Source organism: Camelina sativa, chromosome 19 (assembly GCF_000633955.1).
Source record: "Camelina sativa cultivar DH55 chromosome 19, Cs, whole genome shotgun sequence".
In the NCBI taxonomy this organism is placed as follows: domain Eukaryota; kingdom Viridiplantae; phylum Streptophyta; class Magnoliopsida; order Brassicales; family Brassicaceae; genus Camelina; species Camelina sativa.
The window spans coordinates 5,495,448-5,515,261 of record NC_025703.1 but is presented as its reverse complement, the minus strand read 5'-3'; the positions used below and the strand labels follow the sequence as shown (position 1 = coordinate 5,515,261).

General features: G+C 36.7%; 5 protein-coding genes and 1 pseudogene across 11 annotated transcripts; 3 read left to right on the top strand and 3 right to left on the bottom strand.

The window, feature by feature from the left end:
* LOC104764970 (tetraspanin-6) lies at positions 413 to 1,831 on the top strand. Its single transcript, XM_010488596.2, has 3 exons — positions 413 to 1,004; positions 1,120 to 1,436; positions 1,598 to 1,831. The coding sequence occupies exons 1-3, from the start codon at positions 513 to 515 to the stop codon at positions 1,635 to 1,637; spliced, it is 849 nt and encodes a 282-aa protein (XP_010486898.1). The 5' UTR covers positions 413 to 512; the 3' UTR covers positions 1,638 to 1,831.
* Positions 1,905 to 6,199, bottom strand: LOC104764969 (GTPase Der-like). Its single transcript, XM_010488595.2, has 12 exons — positions 5,762 to 6,199; positions 5,579 to 5,637; positions 5,256 to 5,345; positions 4,872 to 5,165; positions 4,440 to 4,579; positions 4,103 to 4,190; positions 3,576 to 3,764; positions 3,103 to 3,264; positions 2,656 to 2,849; positions 2,415 to 2,565; positions 2,143 to 2,311; positions 1,905 to 2,064 (listed from the first exon to the last, which is right to left on the bottom strand). The coding sequence occupies exons 1-12, from the start codon at positions 6,150 to 6,152 to the stop codon at positions 2,000 to 2,002; spliced, it is 1,992 nt and encodes a 663-aa protein (XP_010486897.1). The 5' UTR covers positions 6,153 to 6,199; the 3' UTR covers positions 1,905 to 1,999.
* Positions 6,340 to 7,744, top strand: LOC104764967 (geranylgeranyl transferase type-2 subunit beta 2-like). Of its 6 annotated transcripts, none has more exons than XM_010488592.2 (6): positions 6,340 to 6,421; positions 6,532 to 6,599; positions 6,916 to 7,049; positions 7,134 to 7,203; positions 7,276 to 7,351; positions 7,438 to 7,744. In XM_010488592.2, the coding sequence occupies exons 3-6, from the start codon at positions 7,024 to 7,026 to the stop codon at positions 7,527 to 7,529; spliced, it is 264 nt and encodes an 87-aa protein (XP_010486894.1). In that variant the 5' UTR covers positions 6,340 to 6,421; positions 6,532 to 6,599; positions 6,916 to 7,023; the 3' UTR covers positions 7,530 to 7,744. The 6 variants fall into 6 exon arrangements, with proteins under 6 accessions (XP_010486894.1, XP_010486893.1, XP_010486895.1 ...); XM_010488591.2 differs by having other exon boundaries at positions 6,340 to 6,426; XM_010488593.2 differs by lacking the exon at positions 6,532 to 6,599.
* Positions 7,645 to 10,048, bottom strand: LOC104764968 (protein trichome birefringence-like 1). The gene is made up of 5 exons (XM_010488594.2): positions 9,069 to 10,048; positions 8,773 to 8,965; positions 8,503 to 8,696; positions 8,251 to 8,409; positions 7,645 to 8,172 (listed from the first exon to the last, which is right to left on the bottom strand). Exons 1-5 carry the CDS (start codon positions 9,803 to 9,805, stop codon positions 7,815 to 7,817), a joined length of 1,641 nt encoding a protein of 546 aa, XP_010486896.1. The 5' UTR covers positions 9,806 to 10,048; the 3' UTR covers positions 7,645 to 7,814.
* LOC104764966 (activator of 90 kDa heat shock protein ATPase homolog) lies at positions 11,716 to 18,061 on the bottom strand. 2 transcript variants are annotated; one of them, XM_019241585.1, is made up of 4 exons: positions 17,968 to 18,061; positions 12,959 to 13,822; positions 12,774 to 12,853; positions 11,716 to 11,976 (listed from the first exon to the last, which is right to left on the bottom strand). In XM_019241585.1, the coding sequence occupies exons 1-4, from the start codon at positions 18,010 to 18,012 to the stop codon at positions 11,883 to 11,885; spliced, it is 1,083 nt and encodes a 360-aa protein (XP_019097130.1). In that variant the 5' UTR covers positions 18,013 to 18,061; the 3' UTR covers positions 11,716 to 11,882. The 2 variants fall into 2 exon arrangements, with proteins under 2 accessions (XP_019097130.1, XP_010486888.1); XM_010488586.1 differs by lacking the exon at positions 17,968 to 18,061 and having other exon boundaries at positions 12,959 to 14,037.
* The window catches only part of LOC104767465, a 2,680-nt pseudogene continuing 1,576 nt past the window's right edge, over positions 18,711 to 19,814 (top strand).

The window sequence follows — 19,814 nt, the reverse complement described above, 5'->3', positions numbered from 1 at the left end:
TGTGATCCCTTATACAAAACCATGATTGCAGTTTTTGGACTATAAGCTAGAAAATTATGTATATATTATGGTGTAACTTTTAAGTATACTGTACATATTTTAATAAAGGCACTACTTGATTTCTCTTGGTTGTGGTCTGCTCTGTACCAACTCCAACGAGAAGAACGTATAAAATAGAATAATAAACAAGAAACAATTTGTCCAAAAGGACACTTTTATTTGAAAAAATATACGGTTTTAATGTTATTGTTTAATTGATTCAAATCAAGAGAGGACCAAAGTATATGAGCATGAATCATCAAACCATTAACTCTAAACCTTTTCCATTAAAAAAATTCCCAATTGATAAGAGAGAATCAAAAGCAAAAAAGTAGAGTTAACCAATATAATAACTAAAAGATTGTAAGATAAAAGCTGATGAAATTCACATTGCAAGAAGAGACTCTGCTTACAAAAGAAAAAGAGATAAAGAGAAGGCAGAGTGTTAAGTCTCTGATTTCTTCTTTGATAACATGTACAGATTCAGCAACACAGTGATTGGGGTCTTAAACCTCCTCACCTTACTAGCCTCTATTCCGATCATAGGAACCGCTCTATATAAGGCAAGAAGCAGTACGACTTGCGAAAACTTCCTCCAGACACCGCTACTCGTAATAGGATTCATCATACTCTTAGTATCGCTTGCTGGTTTCATAGGAGCCTGTTTCAACGTGGCATGGGCTCTTTGGGTGTACTTAGTGGTCATGATCTTCCTCATCGCGGCTCTAATGGGTCTAACGTTATTTGGTCTGGTGGTGACGAGCCAAGGAGGTGGACGAGAAGTTCCAGGGAGGGTTTATAAAGAGTATAGGCTTGGAGACTATCATCCATGGTTGAGAGAGAGAGTTAGAGATCCTGAGTATTGGAACTCCATTAGAAGCTGTATCTTGAGTTCCAAGACTTGTCTTAAGATTGAATCTTGGACTACACTTGATTATTTCCAAAGAGATATGACTTCTGTTCAGGTTTAACTAGGACTTTGATTTTATTTGTCTCTGTTTCCAAGTGTGTTAATATGATTTTTCAAATAGTTATTATATAACGTATCAAACCCGTGACTAATAAAAAGTTACAATGCAGTCGGGATGTTGTAAGCCACCAACGGTGTGCACGTACGAAGCTGGAGTGATTGATGGAGGAGAAGACTGCTACAGATGGAACAATGGAGTGGGGATGTTATGTTACGAGTGCGATGCTTGCAAGGCTGGTGTGCTCGAGGAGATCCGTCTCGACTGGAAAAAGTTGTCGGTCGTCAACATTCTAGTCCTAGTCCTCCTCCTCGCGGTCTACGCCGCTGGTTGCTGCGCCTTCCACAACACTCGCCACGCGGCTCATCCTTACCATCCCTCCGATGATAACCGCATGACCAAAGTCCGTCCTCGTTGGGACTATTACTGGTAACACCTTGTCTCCCTATCTCTTACCATCTATAGTATAGTAAAAGATTTGTTACAAAATTATACTACATGATTAGATATTTTCATTAATTGATCTGAATTGAGATCTTCCTAAGTTTTTTGACGAAAGCATTTACGTACTTTTTTTTTTTTTTAATCAGGTGGAGATGGTGGCACGAAAAGAAAGAGCAGCTTTACTGAAAGCCTCATCGTCTTTTGTTTATTTATTTTGTTTCTTCAACATTTGATTTTCAGCAAACTGAGCTTAAGAAAACACTAAAGATATTTATGTTGATGTAGTTCTGTTTCTGCAAATCATCGAGAGATTAGTAACTACAGGTAAGATTTGGATTCGAGTGCATGAGTACATATATATGCATATATCTTTGGTCGTATCACTTGTGAAATTATACTCTAAAAAAACCATTAGTGTTTACTATTCCTGCAAGTTCACTTCAAACAAACAGATTAGATAGAATATATATAACTTTTCTTAATAGTTTTGAATATATATTCTGATAGTAATTATTTTTCAATACAACAAAAAGTTACATATTCCGTTATTATGTTCTTCTGGTAGCAAGATTTCTGTGACGAGTAAGACCTGCAATTCTCATTGTTCCTCCACCTGCAGAATTTCCGCAAGTTATACAAATACTGTCACTATTTTCAAAAAGAATTACAACTTCATGCTTAAAACTCGTACCTCCTCCATTTTTATCAGATCTTTTACGGCTGCGCCAAAGAAGCCTAATTGGAGTCCCAGCAAAGCCTGCATCAGTGCGTAGCTGTTTCTCCATATATCTTCTGTACGTATCCGAAAACAGCTTTGCGTCGTTTACAAAGAAAACAAACGTCGGTGGCCTTATTGCTGCCTGCATTATGCAACCATTTTATATACATACTAACAAACCTGAAAAGCCTCTATAGCCTTTTTCTTTACTGCTAATAGAAAACATTGGGAGATGTTCTTATTACCTGGGTGCAATAGTAAACACGGCCTCGCTTGCCTCCACGGGTTCTTGGAGGGGATTTAAATGCAACTGCTTCTCTTATCACTTGGTTCAATATGGCCGTACTAAGTCTTCTTGATCTCTCCTTTTGAACCGTCGCAGCAGCAACCACAATACTACATTTTAATCATAAAATATTCAACATACTTAGTAAAACCGGAGTGTAAGATTGAAAACAGTTTCTAAATTATTTGAAGGAGACTCACTTGTCAACACTATGGCCGGTTATTGCGGTTGAATAAACAATGGGTGCCCATTTGAGGGAACGGAGCTTCTCTCGAACATCGTCCTCGTAATGTGCAGCAGTCTCTTGGTTTTTGTTCGGTATTGTATCCCATTTGTTTACAACAACCAGACATCCTTTTCCTTCTCTTTCTATTCTTTCTGCAATCTTCAGATCCTGTGTTCACAATAATATAACCATTAAGAAACGAGTAGAAGATAAATTTCATATGAATAAGTTATCATTTGTCCTTGGTTGCAATAGTAAGGTACTTTGGTGTCATCAAATCTTTGACATTCTAAAACTATGTCAGTAAAATTGTTGTTGGACAGGGAAATAATTGTATGGTTCAGCCCTGTCTATACATAAACCGCATGCTATACAATTGCTGATGACAAACATTCATCAGTGTCAGTTACTAGTGAGATACCTGCTCTGTTATGCATGCCATGGCTTCAATGACAAGGGCAACAACATCAGAACGACGAATTGCTCGAAATGCACGATTCACTGACATGGCCTCTGTAGTGCTGCCTGATGAAGCCACAGATGACTTCTTCCTGATACCAGCTGTATCTATAAGCCGAAACTTCTGCAACACAGTTCATAATCATATTCAGGGTTATATTCAGCGAATGCATCTTTGGTTTTTCTCGTTTTTCATTCTCACTGCTCATAATCAAAGTTCAACAGATACCAAGTCGACAATGCTAGTCCTCGATGATAGCCTAACCAAATTTACTTCAATTCTAAGAGTTAACGCATAAAATAGATGCCAATTAGCATATAATAAAAAGGCAGACACTTCAACGCAAATTTCAAACAACAAACAAGCCTTTTGTTGGACCTTTCACCAAAAGAAAACTAAGCCACAAAAACCACAACAGACAAAATTGAACCAACCTCCCCATCTGGTCCGGTAAATTCTGCATCTATAGCATCACGGGTAGTGCCACTAACAGGGCTAACAATTGTTCTATCCTCTCGGACAAGTGCATTTAAAATGCTACTTTTGCCAACATTTGGCCGACCAATAATTGCAATGGCAGGAATGTAGTTTTCTTCTTCTTCCTCTTCAATGTTCTCCATGATCTAGAAAAATCATTGAATCATATGGGTGCAAAAAATGTTAGAAAAGGTTTGGATAAACTGATGCCAACTGAACATACTAGTCAGTTGTCAATGCTACCCAAATATTTGAAGGAGATGTACTTGTCAACGCTATGGCCAGTTATCGCAGTTGAATAAACAATGGGTGCCAATTGAACATACTCAAAAATGCATAAAGGTCTTTGATGAAGCGGATGAAAGAGTAGAATGTGATACAGAATATGTCCATATAAAGTCCAGAGATATCATAATCAAATATTGCAATATTTCATATTCCTGAACAAACGTTTTTCTGAAAGAAAGAAAAGGCCATTACAAACCTCGAGTTTATTTAGCCCAGAAATAACAAGATCAAGCAGCTCTCCTGTTCCAGTTCCCGACAACGCAGAAATAGGGATAGGTGTGAACCTGGAAATTCCACAATGAATCAATGCCACATAATTTGTAAATGAAAACACAAAAAAGTGCACAGAACCAAAGGAACTAAAATGTTTAGCAAAGCATTTTATCTCCAGCTAAACCACAGCTACCAACCTTCTCCAGCAAAATCTCATAAATTAAGTTGGATAAACCACTTACTGGCACTTAAAATAAAGGTGGAACCTAAAAATAGACGCTATAATGGGAGAAAGTCTTTTAGGATGAAAGTCAATTTACCCTAGAGTCCAAAATTCAGAAGCCTGCATGAGTCCTTTACGTGGTGATTCACATTTGTTCACCGCGAGAATGATATACTTATGTGAGTAGTACTTCCGCAACCAGTCTGCAATTTCCACATCAGCACTTGATGGCCCTGCCTGCGTATCGAGCACCAAAATCATTGCCATATATCAATAACATGGCATGATGACCAGGAAACACATAATTGGGCTTAACAGTAAAAGACTTTACAAAATCAACTTGATATATTCTAGATATATAAGTCACAACTTTCTTGATATTTGATGATATCTTCCACTAAACATGAAATTCTATAGTCTATAAATTAATTTTTGTTGCTGCACTTTGTTTTCTGGCAGGGAAAGAAAAGCCTAACAGGGAGAAAGGCAAAGACAGAAAAGGTAAGGAGATGGAAGATAAGCACAGAACCTGGCCATCAACAACGAAAATAATAACAGCAGATTCATCCACAGCCGCTGTAGCTTGTTTCTCGATCATGGAAGGCATCCTTGCAATAGCTGCTTCCCTAGAGCTTAATGGAATACCTTCCATGCCAATGGTGGTTGAAACATTCAGCTCTTCCATGACACCAGATGGTGACTTTGAAACAGTCATAACTCCTCCAGTGTCTACCACCACAAATTCTTGATCACCCCAATACGATCTACCGTACAATCGATCCCTAGTAACTCCAGGTTCATCCACTACAATAGCTCTATTCTCCTGTAATGCAATGTCAAGACAACTTTACATAAATGACAAGGGGGAAAAAAAGTATCAAACTGAAAATTTAAAAGTCAGCAAAGCTTATACCCCAACAAGGCGGTTGAACAATGCAGATTTGCCGACATTAGGCCTTCCAACAATGGCAACTCTTTGAAGAAGATGCTCAGGTATCTGCGTCTGGTATTGTATTTGATGGTAGTGTAGTAGTGTCAGTAACTCAAGACATGAAAGTTTCAAAATTATACTCTTTTTTTTTTTTTTTTTTTTTTTNTTTACATAAAGTTTGAGGCAGCAAGGAAAGTATACAGCTTTACAGATCGTCGTTAAGATATGATATCAAATTGAAATACAAAAACCCAGAAGGAGGAGCCTTCACTGAAAGAAACAATAAATGTATATAAAAAACTAACATTTTTGGCTTGCCTTTTTCCCTTTCTACGAGTTTCCTTGCCCTCAATGAGCTCATCCTCTGGAAACATTAAACTCTATGATCATCATTCACAGTCATTGGGAACACACTTACAAAAGTACACTCACAGTCTCACACAAACAATATGCAAAAAACACACACAACAAAAGAGGGAAAGGATTACCGAGTTTTAGTTCACGAGACAAAGTAGTAGCGTAGTCTCTAACGATATCTCTCGCTTCTTTTTCAAGAACGGAGATATCGATAGAGTCGTCGTCGATATCAGACTCATCAGCGTAGTTGTCTTCAGCGAATTGATCGAATTCCTCGAACTCTAGCTCTTCCTCAGCAGAGGAACCATCCAGGGTTGCGGAAACAGGGTAAGGTAAGCGGGAATGCGAGTGTTGGTGAGAGTAAGAGAGAACGGAGGGAGTTAAAAAGGATGAGATACTCGAAGTAGAAGAAGAAGAAGAAGAAGAAGAAGAAGAAGAAGAAGCTACAGGAGAATAAATCCTAGAAATTGAAGGAATGGTAAAGAAGCCTCTTGTTGTCAACGAATCAAGTAGACTCGCCATTTTTGGCAGAGCAGAACAGAGAAAGAAGAAGAAGAAGAAGAAGAAGAAATTGGCAAGAGGTTTTATCACTTTATCTTTCTGGGTTTTTGATGAATCCGGAACCGGTTCAATTACCAAAACCGGACTGGATACAAGAATTTGAACCGGTTCAATTAGAAAAAGCCGGTTATATCAAAAGTCTTGTCTTCTTCTTCAATGTATCGGAAAAAAACCCGAAAAGAATTTAGATCAGACATTATTGACTCCGTGACTCTTCTCTTAGGTTTAAGGTTAGGTTAGTTCGTTTCTCCCAATTTTCGCGCTTTTTTTTCTTCTTGCTGCGATCAATTAATCATGTTCTCTGTTTCTGTGTTTATATGTTCTGTTACTTATTTTGCAGAACAATACATTAAAAGTTTGGTCCTTTTTCTAATCTACTGAAACCCACCAGCTAGCTATGATCATAATGTACGATGTTTCGAATTGATCACTGTTTTCACCTAAGAAGATATGATGAGACCCTTAAAGACTCGTCTCTCTATACCTGATCGTTTAGAGTGAAGTTTCTTTAGATTGGTCAACCAGGGATGTGTGATTTTAAGTGTTAAACTGCTGATACCACCTTCCTATGAACTTTATCTCTTTGAAAGATACTACTTTTGAAATATTAAATCCAGCTGCCAACTTAATTGTACCGCTCAAAATGAGTATAGATGGCTTTACTGCCTTTCATTGTAGTTCATATGGTAATTAAAGGAATGTAACTATATTTCTGTTGCTGCAGTTCTCTGTTGCGTGGGTGCTCTTGCTATCACCGGTAATCTCCATCATGTTGATAAGGACTTGCTTGGATGATAGTTATGTGAAAGACAAGACGAGTCTGGAGGTTTAAATGGACGGCCTAGGAAAGAGCCTGATGTAAGCGTTTTTCCTCCAAACCGAAACACATGATTTTGATTGTTCTTATCATCAGGTTTGCTATTCGTGGTGGGTCTTATCCAGCTTAATCATGATCGATAGAGTTCACTGTATCGAGAAAGCAAAGCTTGTCAAGTTCATCTTGGACTCTCAGGTTTGTCTCCAATATTACTAAAAACTTTCATCTTTTAGAGCCTTTCCTGAGTTTCAAGCATCCTTTCAATAGGACATGGATAACGGAGGCATCTCAGATAGACCCGAAGATGCTGTTGATATCTTCCACACCTACTTTGGAGTTGCGGGTAACTCAAAAGTGTCTTTCTTTAAGCTTATCTTGTTGATGTGAAGCAAAGAATTTGTGTGTCAATTTAATCTAAAATATGTGCAGGGCTCTTTCTTCTGGAGTATCCTGGAGTCAAATCAATTGATCCTGCCTACGCTTTACCTGTCCATGTCATCAACCGGATTCCCTTCTCCTAGTGATTCTTTCATCAGAATTCAGATGTAGGGTAGTAGCCTAGTAGGCATTAGATATAGATCAATTTTGGGTTTGGTTTCCGGTTCTAATATTCTGGGTCAGTTAGAGTCAAGCATATGCTGCAATATCTTTACTATTCATTGTAATCAAAAAGCCATTTACAATCTCAAACCTCTCCCATGAATAGGGGTTTACAATACACCAGTGTTTCCTCTCTTTTGATCCATTAAAAGCTCTGTATCCATCTAAAATGATGTGGAATTGTGGAATCAACTACAATGATATATCTAAGGTTTCCGCCGTCTTTTGCCGCCAAGCTGGTTAAGTTTAACGAGCAACTCGGCATAGAGAATTTCGTTCCAAGAATCAGGCACCCCAGGGAGACACCAGTGGCTACAGTCTTGGTACAATAATGGTGATTTACTTTCTTCCGCGGTTAGTTTCTGTTTCCGGTATATCGACGGGTGAGCGTCCTTCCTGTAATCCGTTAACCTCGTTATGTTGAGATACGTGACAGGCGCTTTCATTCCCCTGAGAACTCTTTCAAGTATCTCCATTTTCAGCATGTAAGGAGCTAGGTAAGTCTCGTTCTTTATCGGTTCTGTTTCATCATCGCATGCTCCTCCCGCGTTCCATTGCCCACCGCTGCAAATACATCAAACCGTTTTTAACAAACCAGATTTTGTGACTGGTAAAAACCACCACACAGATTCTCGAGTTTACCTGAAATGTGACGGGGAGTAACCGCGAAAAAAAACAAGTGATTTCTTTGGATTCACATTCTTATCAACCCATCGACCCCAAGTTGTCAATGCTTTACGGAAAGCTTCATCCACGTCTAGTTTCCGGTAAACATTGCTCCCTTCTTGATAATAATCCTCCCTAATGAAAGCATCCAAAAACCAAAAAGACAATGAGACAAAAACAACCCCATATCAGTGATCAAACTAGTTGAAAAAAACTTAACGTCTTTACCCTTTGGAAGTTTTATCATGAGTCCACCAATGTCCGGTATTGAACACAAGAATATCTGCTCCTTTGTACTGCTCCGATGACTTCCCGACCAAATCTAACCGCAAAGTCTCCTTCTTCATCCCGTTCTTGTCCATAATTTCCCATTCTCGAACCAAGAAAGGCGATGCATAGAACTCCACAGTGCAACTATAATCCTACCAACCGTAAAATCATTCTATTATAAGAAAACACACAACAAACCCGATATCAAGTGCTAAAAGAGAAACCTACTTTGAAAACGAAAGAGTACTCAGCTTCCCAACGGAACTGATGCCTTCCATGAGCCTCAAAGATTTGAGTCTCATCTCTCACTGATCCTTTAAGAATACAAACCAAAGACTCCCACATGTTTCTATTTAGTGAATCTCCAACAAACACAAGCCTTTTTCCTCTAATCATCTCCAGCAATTTCCCTCCATTTAATCTTTGTACATATATATACACAACCAATCATTTGGATTATATGACGATGACTCACCATAGAAGGAAAAGAAAAAAAGAAGTAACCAAGTGTTGTGTTGTCTTACCTTGGTAAAGTGCATTTCTTTGGTTTCCACTTCAACTTCTGGAATTCCACGTCAGGTCTTCCGTTGAGAATACAATTAAACTGTTCATCGATCAGATTACACGAACCTGGTTTGTAAAGCGGATACGAATCGTCTCTGACCCAATCTCCCTCGAAGAACTCGCAATTCTTCAGAGACTCGATCTCTTTTCTCAGCGACGACTTCCTCCTCTGTTTTCGCTTCGGAGAAGCTGTTGAATTAACTGCTAGAACCTCCGACAGAGGTGCTTTCACGGGTCGATGTTTGTCCAAATCTCGAACAGTATCATCATCAGTCTTGTTGTCAGGACACGAAATGTTTTCCTGTGCATGATCGGTCTTGAACTGAAAAGTGTTGTTTTTAGCAACCGGTTCTGTTTTCTCAAAGGTTACGTTTTTAGTAACTGCCGTCAGATTTTCCGGCGCCGGTGCTCGGAATGTGGTGAAATTGGAATCGAGGGTCGACGGTGAAGAGTTGGATAGATTCGAGACAGTAACGTTAGGAAGAACATACGAAGAGATGGAAGGAGCGACTGTGATGGGAGAAGGACTAAAGGCTATGAAAACAGTGAAGGCAACGAATGTTATAAGGAAGGCGTAGACAAAAGTCGAGGTTTTTCTCGGTTTCACGGCGGAGAAAAAGTTTTTGATTTCGACGGTTATGGAGGAGAAGGCGGAGACGCCGTGGAAAGACATATGCTTGAAAGAGTCCGACGCCATGGTCAGGGAGTTTTTTTTGGCGCGTGAGAATCTTTTCACTGACTCGTTTTGCGTTTTGTTGGGAGTTCAGAGTGAGAGAGAGGAGAGATTAAAAAATGGGTCTTTTAAGACTGAGAGAGAGAGTGTTAAAAGGAAAAAGAAAAGAGTCTTCTTGTCTCCGTCAACAATTCTCTTTATCTGGAAACTTGAGACTTGAGAGAGGTGTTTGTTCAGTAAAGTGGTCATTTTTTTTGCTTAGAAATCGTCGCTTAAGTTTAGAAGTTTGTTTCTTTCTTTGTTACTACTATATCTTTCCCCTTGTCTTTGGAGACAAACTACGAACATGCCACATTGTTATTGTGACGCCGATTTTGGAATGTTGAGATATAATTTTTTTTTATAACATTTGGAATGTTATGAGATATTTTTTTAGTTTTTTTGTTTTCTCAAAACGCATTTGTGCGGCTCAGATGAAAACATTATTTTGTAATTACTCTTCTTTTTTTGTGACGAATGTAGAAAAAAACATACAACATATTTGGGAGTTTCGTTGGGCGAGGAAACAAGAAAACGACTAATAATAATTCAGAGAAAATACAAGTTTAAGATTGAGATATTGACTCTTAAGTATTTAGTCCCGCGACTAATGTTCTCTTCCAACTTCTCTGATGATTTTGAAAGTTTTTCTTTTGGCTTTAGTTTTTTACTTGTTCCTTGTGTATCGGGCTTAAGCTTCCGGGAATATCTTTGTTTTCCGCCGGATTTAAAATTTCAAAGACGCATTCCACCCTTGTATTTTACTTTGGTTTAATATAATGAAAATGTTTTAGTGAAAAAAAAAAATTAAGATATTTCATTTTCTCTTTTTTTTTTTTAGTGTAATTCTTGGAAAAAAAACTGATGTTTTAAAGAAATAACGATCAGATTAATTCAATTCGTATCACATGAACTACGTGAGAACATTTAAATTCACAAAAATTTCATTAATCTTCGGCAATTTGAATCTTGGATCTGATGTAACTATACTAACTTTCTGGTCAACCATATTTAAAACTAATCTTTAACACTAAATCAGTCGTTTTGCTAGTTTTAATTGTGATCTACAGTATCTCAAATGCTAGTTTCAATGTATGTTAAAATTTTGGTTTCCTCATTTTTGCCATTCAAAGTGTTTTTATTATTACGTTATTTTTTGGGTAGGTAAAATTCAACTGCTGCAGTGCTGCTTAAATGCTTAATGTATGTGTATCTGTATGTATCATGTATGTATAAATGAAAATGAGATTTTTTTTTTTTTTTTTGAATTTGAGATTTTTGAACTTTATCCTTTTCCATTTTTATTTATTTATTGAAACTCTTTTTGAATTCACACTCCTACAAATATATCGCTACAAAAATTAAGTAGACTCTCACAGTAAAACGTATGGGAAACGTAAATATTCATAGTAGTGACGAAATCTGAATATACATAAAAACACATAGGAAACATAAGGCATATTAGGCCAACGAAGTAATAGTCTCTTCTATTCTAACTGCTGAATTGCGAATTTGAATTTTATCTATATACGTATGTTGATTGATAAGGTGTGGTTGCTGCTGCATGCGCAATAATTAAGTAGTTCCCCATTTAATAGACTGCAGAAAAGCTGAAAGTGAAATGATCTCTGTGCATTTCGATTACCACATGGCAATTCCCACAAGCTATCCCTTGACGATGTGTCCATTAATTGTGTTAACGACAATCAACACTATCTACAGTGTAACACATTTTACTAACATCATCTGTGTCACATAACATATAACAAAGCAAAATTGCATAATACTAACTAAATCTAACTATATAAATTAAAAATAATATAGACAACATTCTTCAAGTATAAAATTTTATACATCTAACAGAAAGACCAACCATGAGAATAAAGAGTGAGATTTATATAAGTTCAAGGAAAATCCATTAACTAAAAAGGTGAAAAACTTCAAAATCATACATTTTGCATTGTTCATTGGTCCCTGTTGTTTGAATTGAAATTCATAATCAACTTATAGATAAAGCCAATGCTGATTTTTTTGTTGTTTATTTCATAATCAAAATCATTAATCACATTCCAAATCCAAAAACTGCACGGATCCTATGGAATATTAGATCTCTCCATCCTCTCTCAGTGTTTTCCACCACAGTCGCATTCCCATACCTGCGCAAGTCAATGAAATCAACAGATAACATAAGTAACATCACTGTAGTCACATTCAACAACAGAATCATTGACTCGTCTTAAGACAGATGCCTTATACCAAGTTAACCCAACTCGTTAAGATATTTGCTTCACATAAGGAGGAATCAAACAGAATATGGACAACCATGGACATTTCAAGTGTGAGTCAATACTCTAGCTAACGAGTGTTCGTTCATAAAACAACGAACAAGAGTTCTATAATCAACATAACCTAAGAGTTAGTGGCAAATATATAGTAGACTGAACACACTTGTGAGTCATTGGGAAATTTTGAGATTCTCTCTATTAATCCCATGGTCCTATATGAAAGTTTATATCATATACCAACCAATTTTAGCAAACCAGATTTACTAGAGGGACGCAAAGGCAAGTCACTACTCACTAGAGGGAAGACTAGAAGAGTTCATCAACTAAGTAAGGCTACATACAGCAAGTTAATCAGTGGCAAGAGGATAAGCGTAGATAGTAGATTTAGTGTCGTCCACCAGTAAATTTAGTTGGCTTAAATTGTCCCTAGGTATTAGCTTTGTACACTACATCGTCAGGAAAGTTCTTAATAAAGCAGTCCAAATTCCAGAAGAATTCATTGCATTCTACCAAACACAAAACATGTCACTCAATGCTTTTAATGAAGAACAGAATGTTAACAGTTAACCTTAAAGCTCCATTCTTTTTAATCCTAATTTCAAAGTTCAGCTCAGAATCAAGAGAAACTCATTCTAGAGAAGAGACATGATGCCATAAGTAAAACTCACCTATCCTCTTCAGGAACGTCAGTGTGAGTGAGATTGACAACCGTGACTCCTGGTTCAGGCTCCTTGAAGACAATCTTCACCTGAATAATCAAAGCAAAAGCCAACATCAACCAACCACAATTAAATCTAAAATCAGGTTAATACGTTTGGCCATTTACAAAAGATAAACAATCACTAAAACTAACCGTAGAATCAAGACCATCAGGCCAGCTCCCAAATCTCCACTTCTGAACAATCAATTTGCCTTCTTCTAGCTCCACATTCAACCCAGTGACAGACCCATCAAAGAGACTAATCGGACCATTAACATCTTTACTAATCTTAGCATTACTCTGCGTAAAACCTTTCCAGCGATTCTCATCCATAAGAATCTCATACAAATCCTTAGCTCTGCAACTAAACTTCTCAGTCATAGTAATTGTCTTAAACCCTTCCTTAGTCTTCACAGTCTTCTTCTCCTTCACTACCTTACTCTCCACCGCAGCAGCAGCAGCAGGGACACCACCACCAGACTTCTCCACCGCAACTGAAGCTGATCCAGCCGCTACAGATTTAGGCGCAACCTTCTTCGTCTCCAACTCATCCCTACAAGGACCCCCTTTAGCCATAGCCTCAACATAAACCCTAACCTTCTCAAGAATAATCGATTTCCCCTTCTTCACCATAGCCTCCTTCAAAGTCTTCCCAATAGGTCCTTCGTCCTTCACCGTAAACCTAATCTCCGGATCTTCATCAGCATTCTCATCGGAGATATAAGGCATCTCAACCAATCCATCAGCTTTCAGCAGCGTCTTGCCATCGGAATCTTTCGCCTCGCCTTCCCAAGACAAAGAGACGTTAAGCTCGTAGCCAGGGATGATCTTCCCCTTGCGTACATTCACGTAAGCCTCGCCTTCGACCTTGTCGATCTTAGTGACCTTGATGAAGAGATTGCCTTCGCCGGCGAGGATAACAACGCCGGAGAATTGTTTGGTGAAGAAGTTGCGAGACCAGTCAAGGCAATTGGTTTCGGACCAGTGCCAGTTATGGACGTTGGTGCCGTCGGGTCTGTCTTCTACGATCCATCGTTTGTCACCTTCGCCGAACTTTGCCATGGAGATGGATTAGGGAAAGCTAAAAGCTTTAGCAAGGATTGAGAGATTTAAAAGCTACTGAGAGCAGAGAAGCAGAGACGAAGAAGTTGATTTCGTTGAGATTTGGGATTTAGCAGCTCAAACTAGGTAGAAGAACCTTTTTTAGATTTAATGAATCAGGCAAACGAAGGAAGCCTCTAGAATAAGGGTTTTTAATTTGTTTTTTTTTTTTTTTATCCAATTGAGAAAAGGAAAAAAAAAAAGATGATTTTTTTTCTAACAAAATAAATTTGAAACGCTTTATTAGAAGAAGTCTCTAGAATATTAGAAAAAAAAAAAAACTGCTTCTAGGGATTCCATTCTCTAAAATAAAAAACTAATTGGGGAAACCCAAATTTTGTATGTGGATTGACTAGCTGCTATAACCCACACAAAAAAAAAAAAAAATATATATATATATATATATATNAGTATGGATTCTCCTCTTTCTTTTATAACATGTGATTTGAACAAGAACTATTCAATGATGATACATTATGATTACTAGACTAATTGCCGTTTGTGAGTTTATGACATAGGTACAATTCCGCTAGTCACAAATATGACATTGGTACCAAATGAATAATAACCATGAGTCTTGGTGAGTGAGTTTTAATTGTTATGTCTATGACAAAGTTGGCACCAGACTAGATTGTTTCGGACAGCAGCACCCGCCAAATATATATATAATCAACGATTAAAGGTCAACGTTCGCACAGTTTTGTTAAAAGTCAAAGCTTTTCTGTTGCAATGAAAACGCCGACTCGTCGATCGAAGAAGCGGGTTGTTGAGGAATCGGGAGAACCCAATGTTACAAACTCCGGAGTAGCAGTAGTCCTACGGACACGAAAGACAAAAAAAACTGTTCCAAGACTCGAGCCGTTCGGGTCAAACCCGAATACCCACAGTCCCCCACCACCTCCGACTCCGAGATGAAGCTTATGCCTCCTGAGTTCTTTCAAATCGACGCCCTTGATCTTGCCCCACGTTTGCTTGGGAAGTTCCTGAGGAGAGACAATGTCGTTCTGCGAATTACAGAGGTCAGACACACACACGGCGATTCTGTTTTTCTTCGTTTTTGTTTCATGAGAAAGGATGATTTAGGGTTTTGCTTTGGGATTGTTTCATTCTCTAATTAGATTGTTTAGTTAATGGGTATAAGGAAGTTACAAACAACAAATGAATAACTACAATTGTAGTTTACGACTCTTTAACCATGTTCATCCTTTTGGTAGGTAGAAGCTTATAGACCAAATGATTCAGCTTGCCATGGACGATTTGGGATCACTCAACGGACGGCACCAGTTGTGAGTTTTCTTCAAACCCATTGTAACCAATGTAAAAAAAAACATATAACATATTTGGGAGTTTCGTTGGACGCGGAAACAAGAAAACGACTAAAAATAATTCAGAGAAAATACAACTTTAAGATTAAGATATTTTATTTTCTCTCTTTTTTTAGTGTAATTCTTGAAAAAGAATTAATGTTTTAAAGAAATTATGATCAGATTAATTATGATCAGCTTGAAAACGACGCAAAAACCACCAATGTGGAACATTGATACCATAATCACCGATTAAACTAGTTCGTAATCGTGTGAGTTCAGTTTAAATTAACGAACATATCTATTGAATCTTTTGTTTTCTAGCCCAGTAACAATAGTTAAAAGACAAGAGAAAATCGCATCGTTTTTCCTAATTAGATGTTAAATAAAGAAACATCACGTAATTTGGATCCGTCTTGGTTCTGGCATACACTAATTTAATTATATTCATTCTCTGCTAACTGAAAAGTCAAATACTGCTTCTTACAAAAAAGATATCACGTGACCGAAACAAATGTTCACTTTAAATAGTTAATTAACAGAGTAATCCCGTCGACAAGACATATCTTTTATGAATTTGTTAGAGAAACGCAAGAATAAAAAAAGAGTGAGAACCGTAAAAGCAAAAAGAGAACAAATTTGTGTATAATATCATTAAATTAAATTAGTCTATGCTTTTGAAAAATTATACTTGAATCTTGTCTTCGACTTGCTTGTTTTTTTGTGGCTCCAAAAAAAAAAACTCGATGTCCGTGATGCAGACCTTTCATATTATGTATTTGGAAAAAAGATATACGAAGTATTGTTCAATATATGACCACATATTCTAACTTTAAAAATGTATTGCCAACCACAAAAAAATATCAACTTCTTACTTAGTTTATCTAAATATAAAATAAATATTATTTAATATTTTTAACCACAAAAAAATATTCTATAATAAAAATACTTATAACCAAATCCAATACATATCAAAATCATTAGAATTATTGAAAAATGTTATATACTCATGGTAAAATAAAAATTTTAATATCTGAAAAAATTATTAATGGTTTTTCATTTCACTTTTATTAAGTTTTGAAATATAAAAATATATTATATATCTGTTAATTCATTCATTCTTATAATAGTTAGTTTTTTTCTATTGAAACTAAAAACATCAACTTATTATTTGATTTATTTAAATACAATGTTTTTGTTATTTAAGAAAAGAAATATATTTGATTGTAAACAACAAAAACACAAAATATTTATTTTTAATATATAGAAGATAGAAGATCCAAAAAATTGAGATTGCAAAACGATATATTTGACTATAGAAAAATTAATATATATATATATATATGAATTCAAAATAATTATTAATAATTTTTATTTAACTATTAGTTTAGCTTCAAACTTAAAATTACTAATTATAAGAATGAATACATTAAAGATGTAAACAAAATATTTAGTTATATAATATAGAATATGTCTTAATTTGAAAAAAAATATAGAAACTATTTGATGTAACAATTTATGTTTTGGGAAAAATGTCAAAAAAAACCCGAAGTTATTTTTATTTGGACATTTAATACCCAATGATTTTGGATTGGAATAAAAATACACCAGATAATAAAAATGTGTTATTTAAAACCTAAAATAATTAGTGTTGTTAGTTTCATACCCACGACTTTTCAATAAAATCAAAATTCCAATTTTACTCCAATTATCTAATTAATTATTAATTTTTAATATAAAATTTTTTGGTTTTCTGTTAACCATGTCAAACCGGGAATTAACCCCTGGTACAAGACCAACTTCGATGAACCAGAACGCCGACGAGTGAAGTCGACGGAATCGGGATTGCGGAGAGAGAACTCCGACTCTGTTGACGGAGGTAACTCTCGATGAATGGATGGAGGAGACGGTGTTGAGAATCGAAGTAGTCATAGAAGCGACGGAGAAGAGAAGAATCGTCTCTGGCCGGAGATAATCGTCCATAGACGAGTGACGATGATATTAGAGAGCGGAGGAGGAAGAAGAGATAAAGAAGATAACCGGGGTTAATTATTGGTTTGACATAGTTAACAGAAAACCAAAAGTTTCTTATTAAAAAATAATAATTAAATAGATAATTGGGGTAAAATTGGAATTTTGATTTTATTGAAAAATCGTGGGTATGAAACTAACAACACTAATTATTATAGGTTTTAAATAACATATTTGTATTATTTGGTGTATTTTTATTCCAATTCAAAACCATTGGGTATTAAACGTCCAAATAAAAATAACTTCGGGTTTTTTTTGGCATTTTCCCCATGTTTTTGGTTTTTAATAGTATACATAAAAAAATGGAATATTTTTGGGTCAATATTGGTCAACGCCGGAGTCAATTAACTGGTGTACCGGAATTGTATGTTTATGGTGTTAACCACATGACGTTGTATAGTTAATGCATTTGGTCATGCAATACATCTACTTCCAGTAGTTGAGAGTACAATATTATACTTGACATGTGTGACCATGCGTTCTCACATAATTCATGTAGCTAGCAATCTTTTTTCCTATATATTTTTATATGTACTGTTTCCTAGTCAATATAACAAATTTCAAATTTTCTCTAACAAGTCACTCAATGCTTTTTATGAAGAATAGCATGTTAACAGTTAACCTTAAAGCTCCATTCTTTTTTAATCCTAATGTCAAAGTTCAGACTCAGAATCAAGAGCAACTCATTATCACAAATTTCAAATTTTCTCTAACAAGTCACTCAATGTCTTCTACGATCCATCGTTTGTCACCTTCGCCGAACTTTGCCATGGAGATTGGATTAGGGAAAAGCTAAAAGCTTTACCAAGGATTGAGAGATTTCAAGCTACTGAGAGCAGAGAAGAAGTTGGTTTCGTTGAGATTTGGGATTTAGCAGCTCAAACTATGGAGAGAACCTTTTTAGATTAATGAATCAGGTAAACGAAGGAAGCCTCTAGAATAAGGGTTTTTTTATTTTGTTTTTTAACCAATAAGAAAAAGAAAAAGAAAAAAGTGATTTTTTTCTAAAACAAAATAATTTTGAAACCCTTTATACAGGAGAAGTCTCTAGAATGTTAGAAAAAAAAAAAAAAAAAAAAAAAAAAAAAAAACACTGCTTCTAGGATTTCCATTCTCTAAAGATGTAGATGTTAAGAAAAGCATTACTCTCGACTTTTCTCTTCTCTAGTAAAACCCTAGATCTACAGCGCCGTTGCCACCGTATCTGTTTGTCTCTCCGCCGTCCTAGGCTTTCGCCGGCGGTGTGAGAGGGCTCTGTTTTCCTCTTCTTTTATCGCTTAATCGTAGTAGTAGGTAACCCAGCTCATTCTCTCCGGCGTGGCGGACGACGAGATCTCGGCTCGCCTTCCTCTCCGGTGATTGGTGGTGGTTCATAGCTGCTTTGGGCGTCCTTCCTTGCAGTTTCGGGGAATCCGATCTGAGTTTTGGATCGCGACATTCCTCCGTTTTCCTCTACCCTTTCGCCGGAGATGTCAGCTGCTCAGAGGTTCATGGTCGAGTCGGGTCTTAGTGTCTTCAGGTTGTTGGGAAGGCTTCAGGGTGTGTCGGTGGCCGAGATTTGCGGACTTCCACAAAGCCGACGTCCTCATGAGAGCTTCCTCAACTTCCGTTGTCATTCCGACCAAGAAACGAGACAACGAAGCAGCTTGGCCAATCCAGATACGCACCGTGAGGTGATGATATGCTAATATGTGCTTCAATCGCTTATCTCGAATCGTTTAGCATTCTGGTCTTGTAGGATTAGTACGGAAAAGCTTAGCTCTTGCGGATTGTTTTTGTGTCTCTTGGTCGGTTCAGTCGGATATATTGTCCGTTTTAGGTTTAGGACCGGAACATTGAAAGCCAGGAATTCCAAACTTTTCTGAGGATACGCTTTTGGGTGTTGATGCTATTGGGACAAGTTCTACACGCTGATCATGAGGATCCCATAGCTTGGATTTGATTTGATATTCAGTATTAGTTTTGACATTCTCTGTGCTAGTATTTGCTTCGAGTCATTAGGTTAATTTAGGTGGTTTAAGAGATGATTTCACTCCGAGTTGTGCTGTGTTATCTATCTCGTCGTGGTTAAAAAATGCAATGGTCATCGATTAGGTAGTGTTGGTTCCGCTAGTGTTCTAGGGTTGTACTTAATCAACCATTGCATTTGCTTTTGGTCCAATTCTATAGAGGCGAATGTAATGTGCCTTGGATTTGGTTGTAATATCTTGGTTAATGAAGAGTTGTTGTTGAGCCAAAAAAAAAAAGATGTAGATGTTAAAAACCAAAAAAACAAATTGGGGAAAGCCAAAAATTTTATGTGGATTGAAGCTGCTATAATCCACAAAAATAGAAATATGACCTAAATAGTAAATAGAGTGATTAGGAAGTAGTAACAAGATACGTGGTTAAGGGAAGAATACATGTCTATGCCCCTTATGGGTTATTCACTTTTATTTCTAGCTTTTGTTTATGTGTTTGGATTAACTTAAAATTGGGCTTAATTTAGCTTGTATCATGCTTTGTAAGTTTGTATTATGCCCATTTTAATTGGGCTTTTAAATGAAAGAAAGGAATGGCCGACAAAAAAAAAA

Excerpts from the sequence above, each read along its gene's own strand:
- LOC104764969 (XM_010488595.2), bottom strand. The coding sequence starts at position 6,152 with ATGGCGAGTCTACTTGATTCGTTGACAACAAGAGGCTTCTTTACCATT. Across the intron at positions 2,566-2,655 it reads ACCGGCCATAGTGTTGACAA|TATTGTGGTTGCTGCTGCGA; the intron begins GTGAGTCTCCTT and ends ATTAAAATGTAG. Across the intron at positions 2,065-2,142 it reads ATCTGATAAAAATGGAGGAG|GTGGAGGAACAATGAGAATT; the intron begins GTACGAGTTTTA and ends GAAATTCTGCAG.
- LOC104764967 (XM_010488593.2), top strand. The coding sequence starts at position 7,024 with ATGGACGGCCTAGGAAAGAGCCTGAT. Across the intron at positions 7,050-7,133 it reads GGCCTAGGAAAGAGCCTGAT|CTTAATCATGATCGATAGAG; the intron begins GTAAGCGTTTTT and ends GGTCTTATCCAG. Across the intron at positions 7,352-7,437 it reads CACCTACTTTGGAGTTGCGG|GGCTCTTTCTTCTGGAGTAT; the intron begins GTAACTCAAAAG and ends AAATATGTGCAG.
- LOC104764968 (XM_010488594.2), bottom strand. The coding sequence starts at position 9,805 with ATGGCGTCGGACTCTTTCAAGCATATGTCTTTCCACGGCGTCTCCGCC. Across the intron at positions 8,966-9,068 it reads AAGAAATGCACTTTACCAAG|ATTAAATGGAGGGAAATTGC; the intron begins GTAAGACAACAC and ends ATATGTACAAAG. Across the intron at positions 8,697-8,772 it reads AGTACTCTTTCGTTTTCAAA|GATTATAGTTGCACTGTGGA; the intron begins GTAGGTTTCTCT and ends TACGGTTGGTAG.
- LOC104764970 (XM_010488596.2), top strand. The coding sequence starts at position 513 with ATGTACAGATTCAGCAACACAGTGATTGGGGTCTTAAACCTCCTCACC. Across the intron at positions 1,005-1,119 it reads GAGATATGACTTCTGTTCAG|TCGGGATGTTGTAAGCCACC; the intron begins GTTTAACTAGGA and ends GTTACAATGCAG. Across the intron at positions 1,437-1,597 it reads CCTCGTTGGGACTATTACTG|GTGGAGATGGTGGCACGAAA; the intron begins GTAACACCTTGT and ends TTTTTTAATCAG.
- LOC104764966 (XM_019241585.1), bottom strand. The coding sequence starts at position 18,012 with ATGGCAAAGTTCGGCGAAGGTGACAAACGATGGATCGTAGAAGAC. Across the intron at positions 13,823-17,967 it reads AACGATGGATCGTAGAAGAC|AGACCCGACGGCACCAACGT; the intron begins ATTGAGTGACTT and ends ATCGTAGAAGAC. Across the intron at positions 12,854-12,958 it reads CTGATGGTCTTGATTCTACG|GTGAAGATTGTCTTCAAGGA; the intron begins GTTAGTTTTAGT and ends TTGATTATTCAG.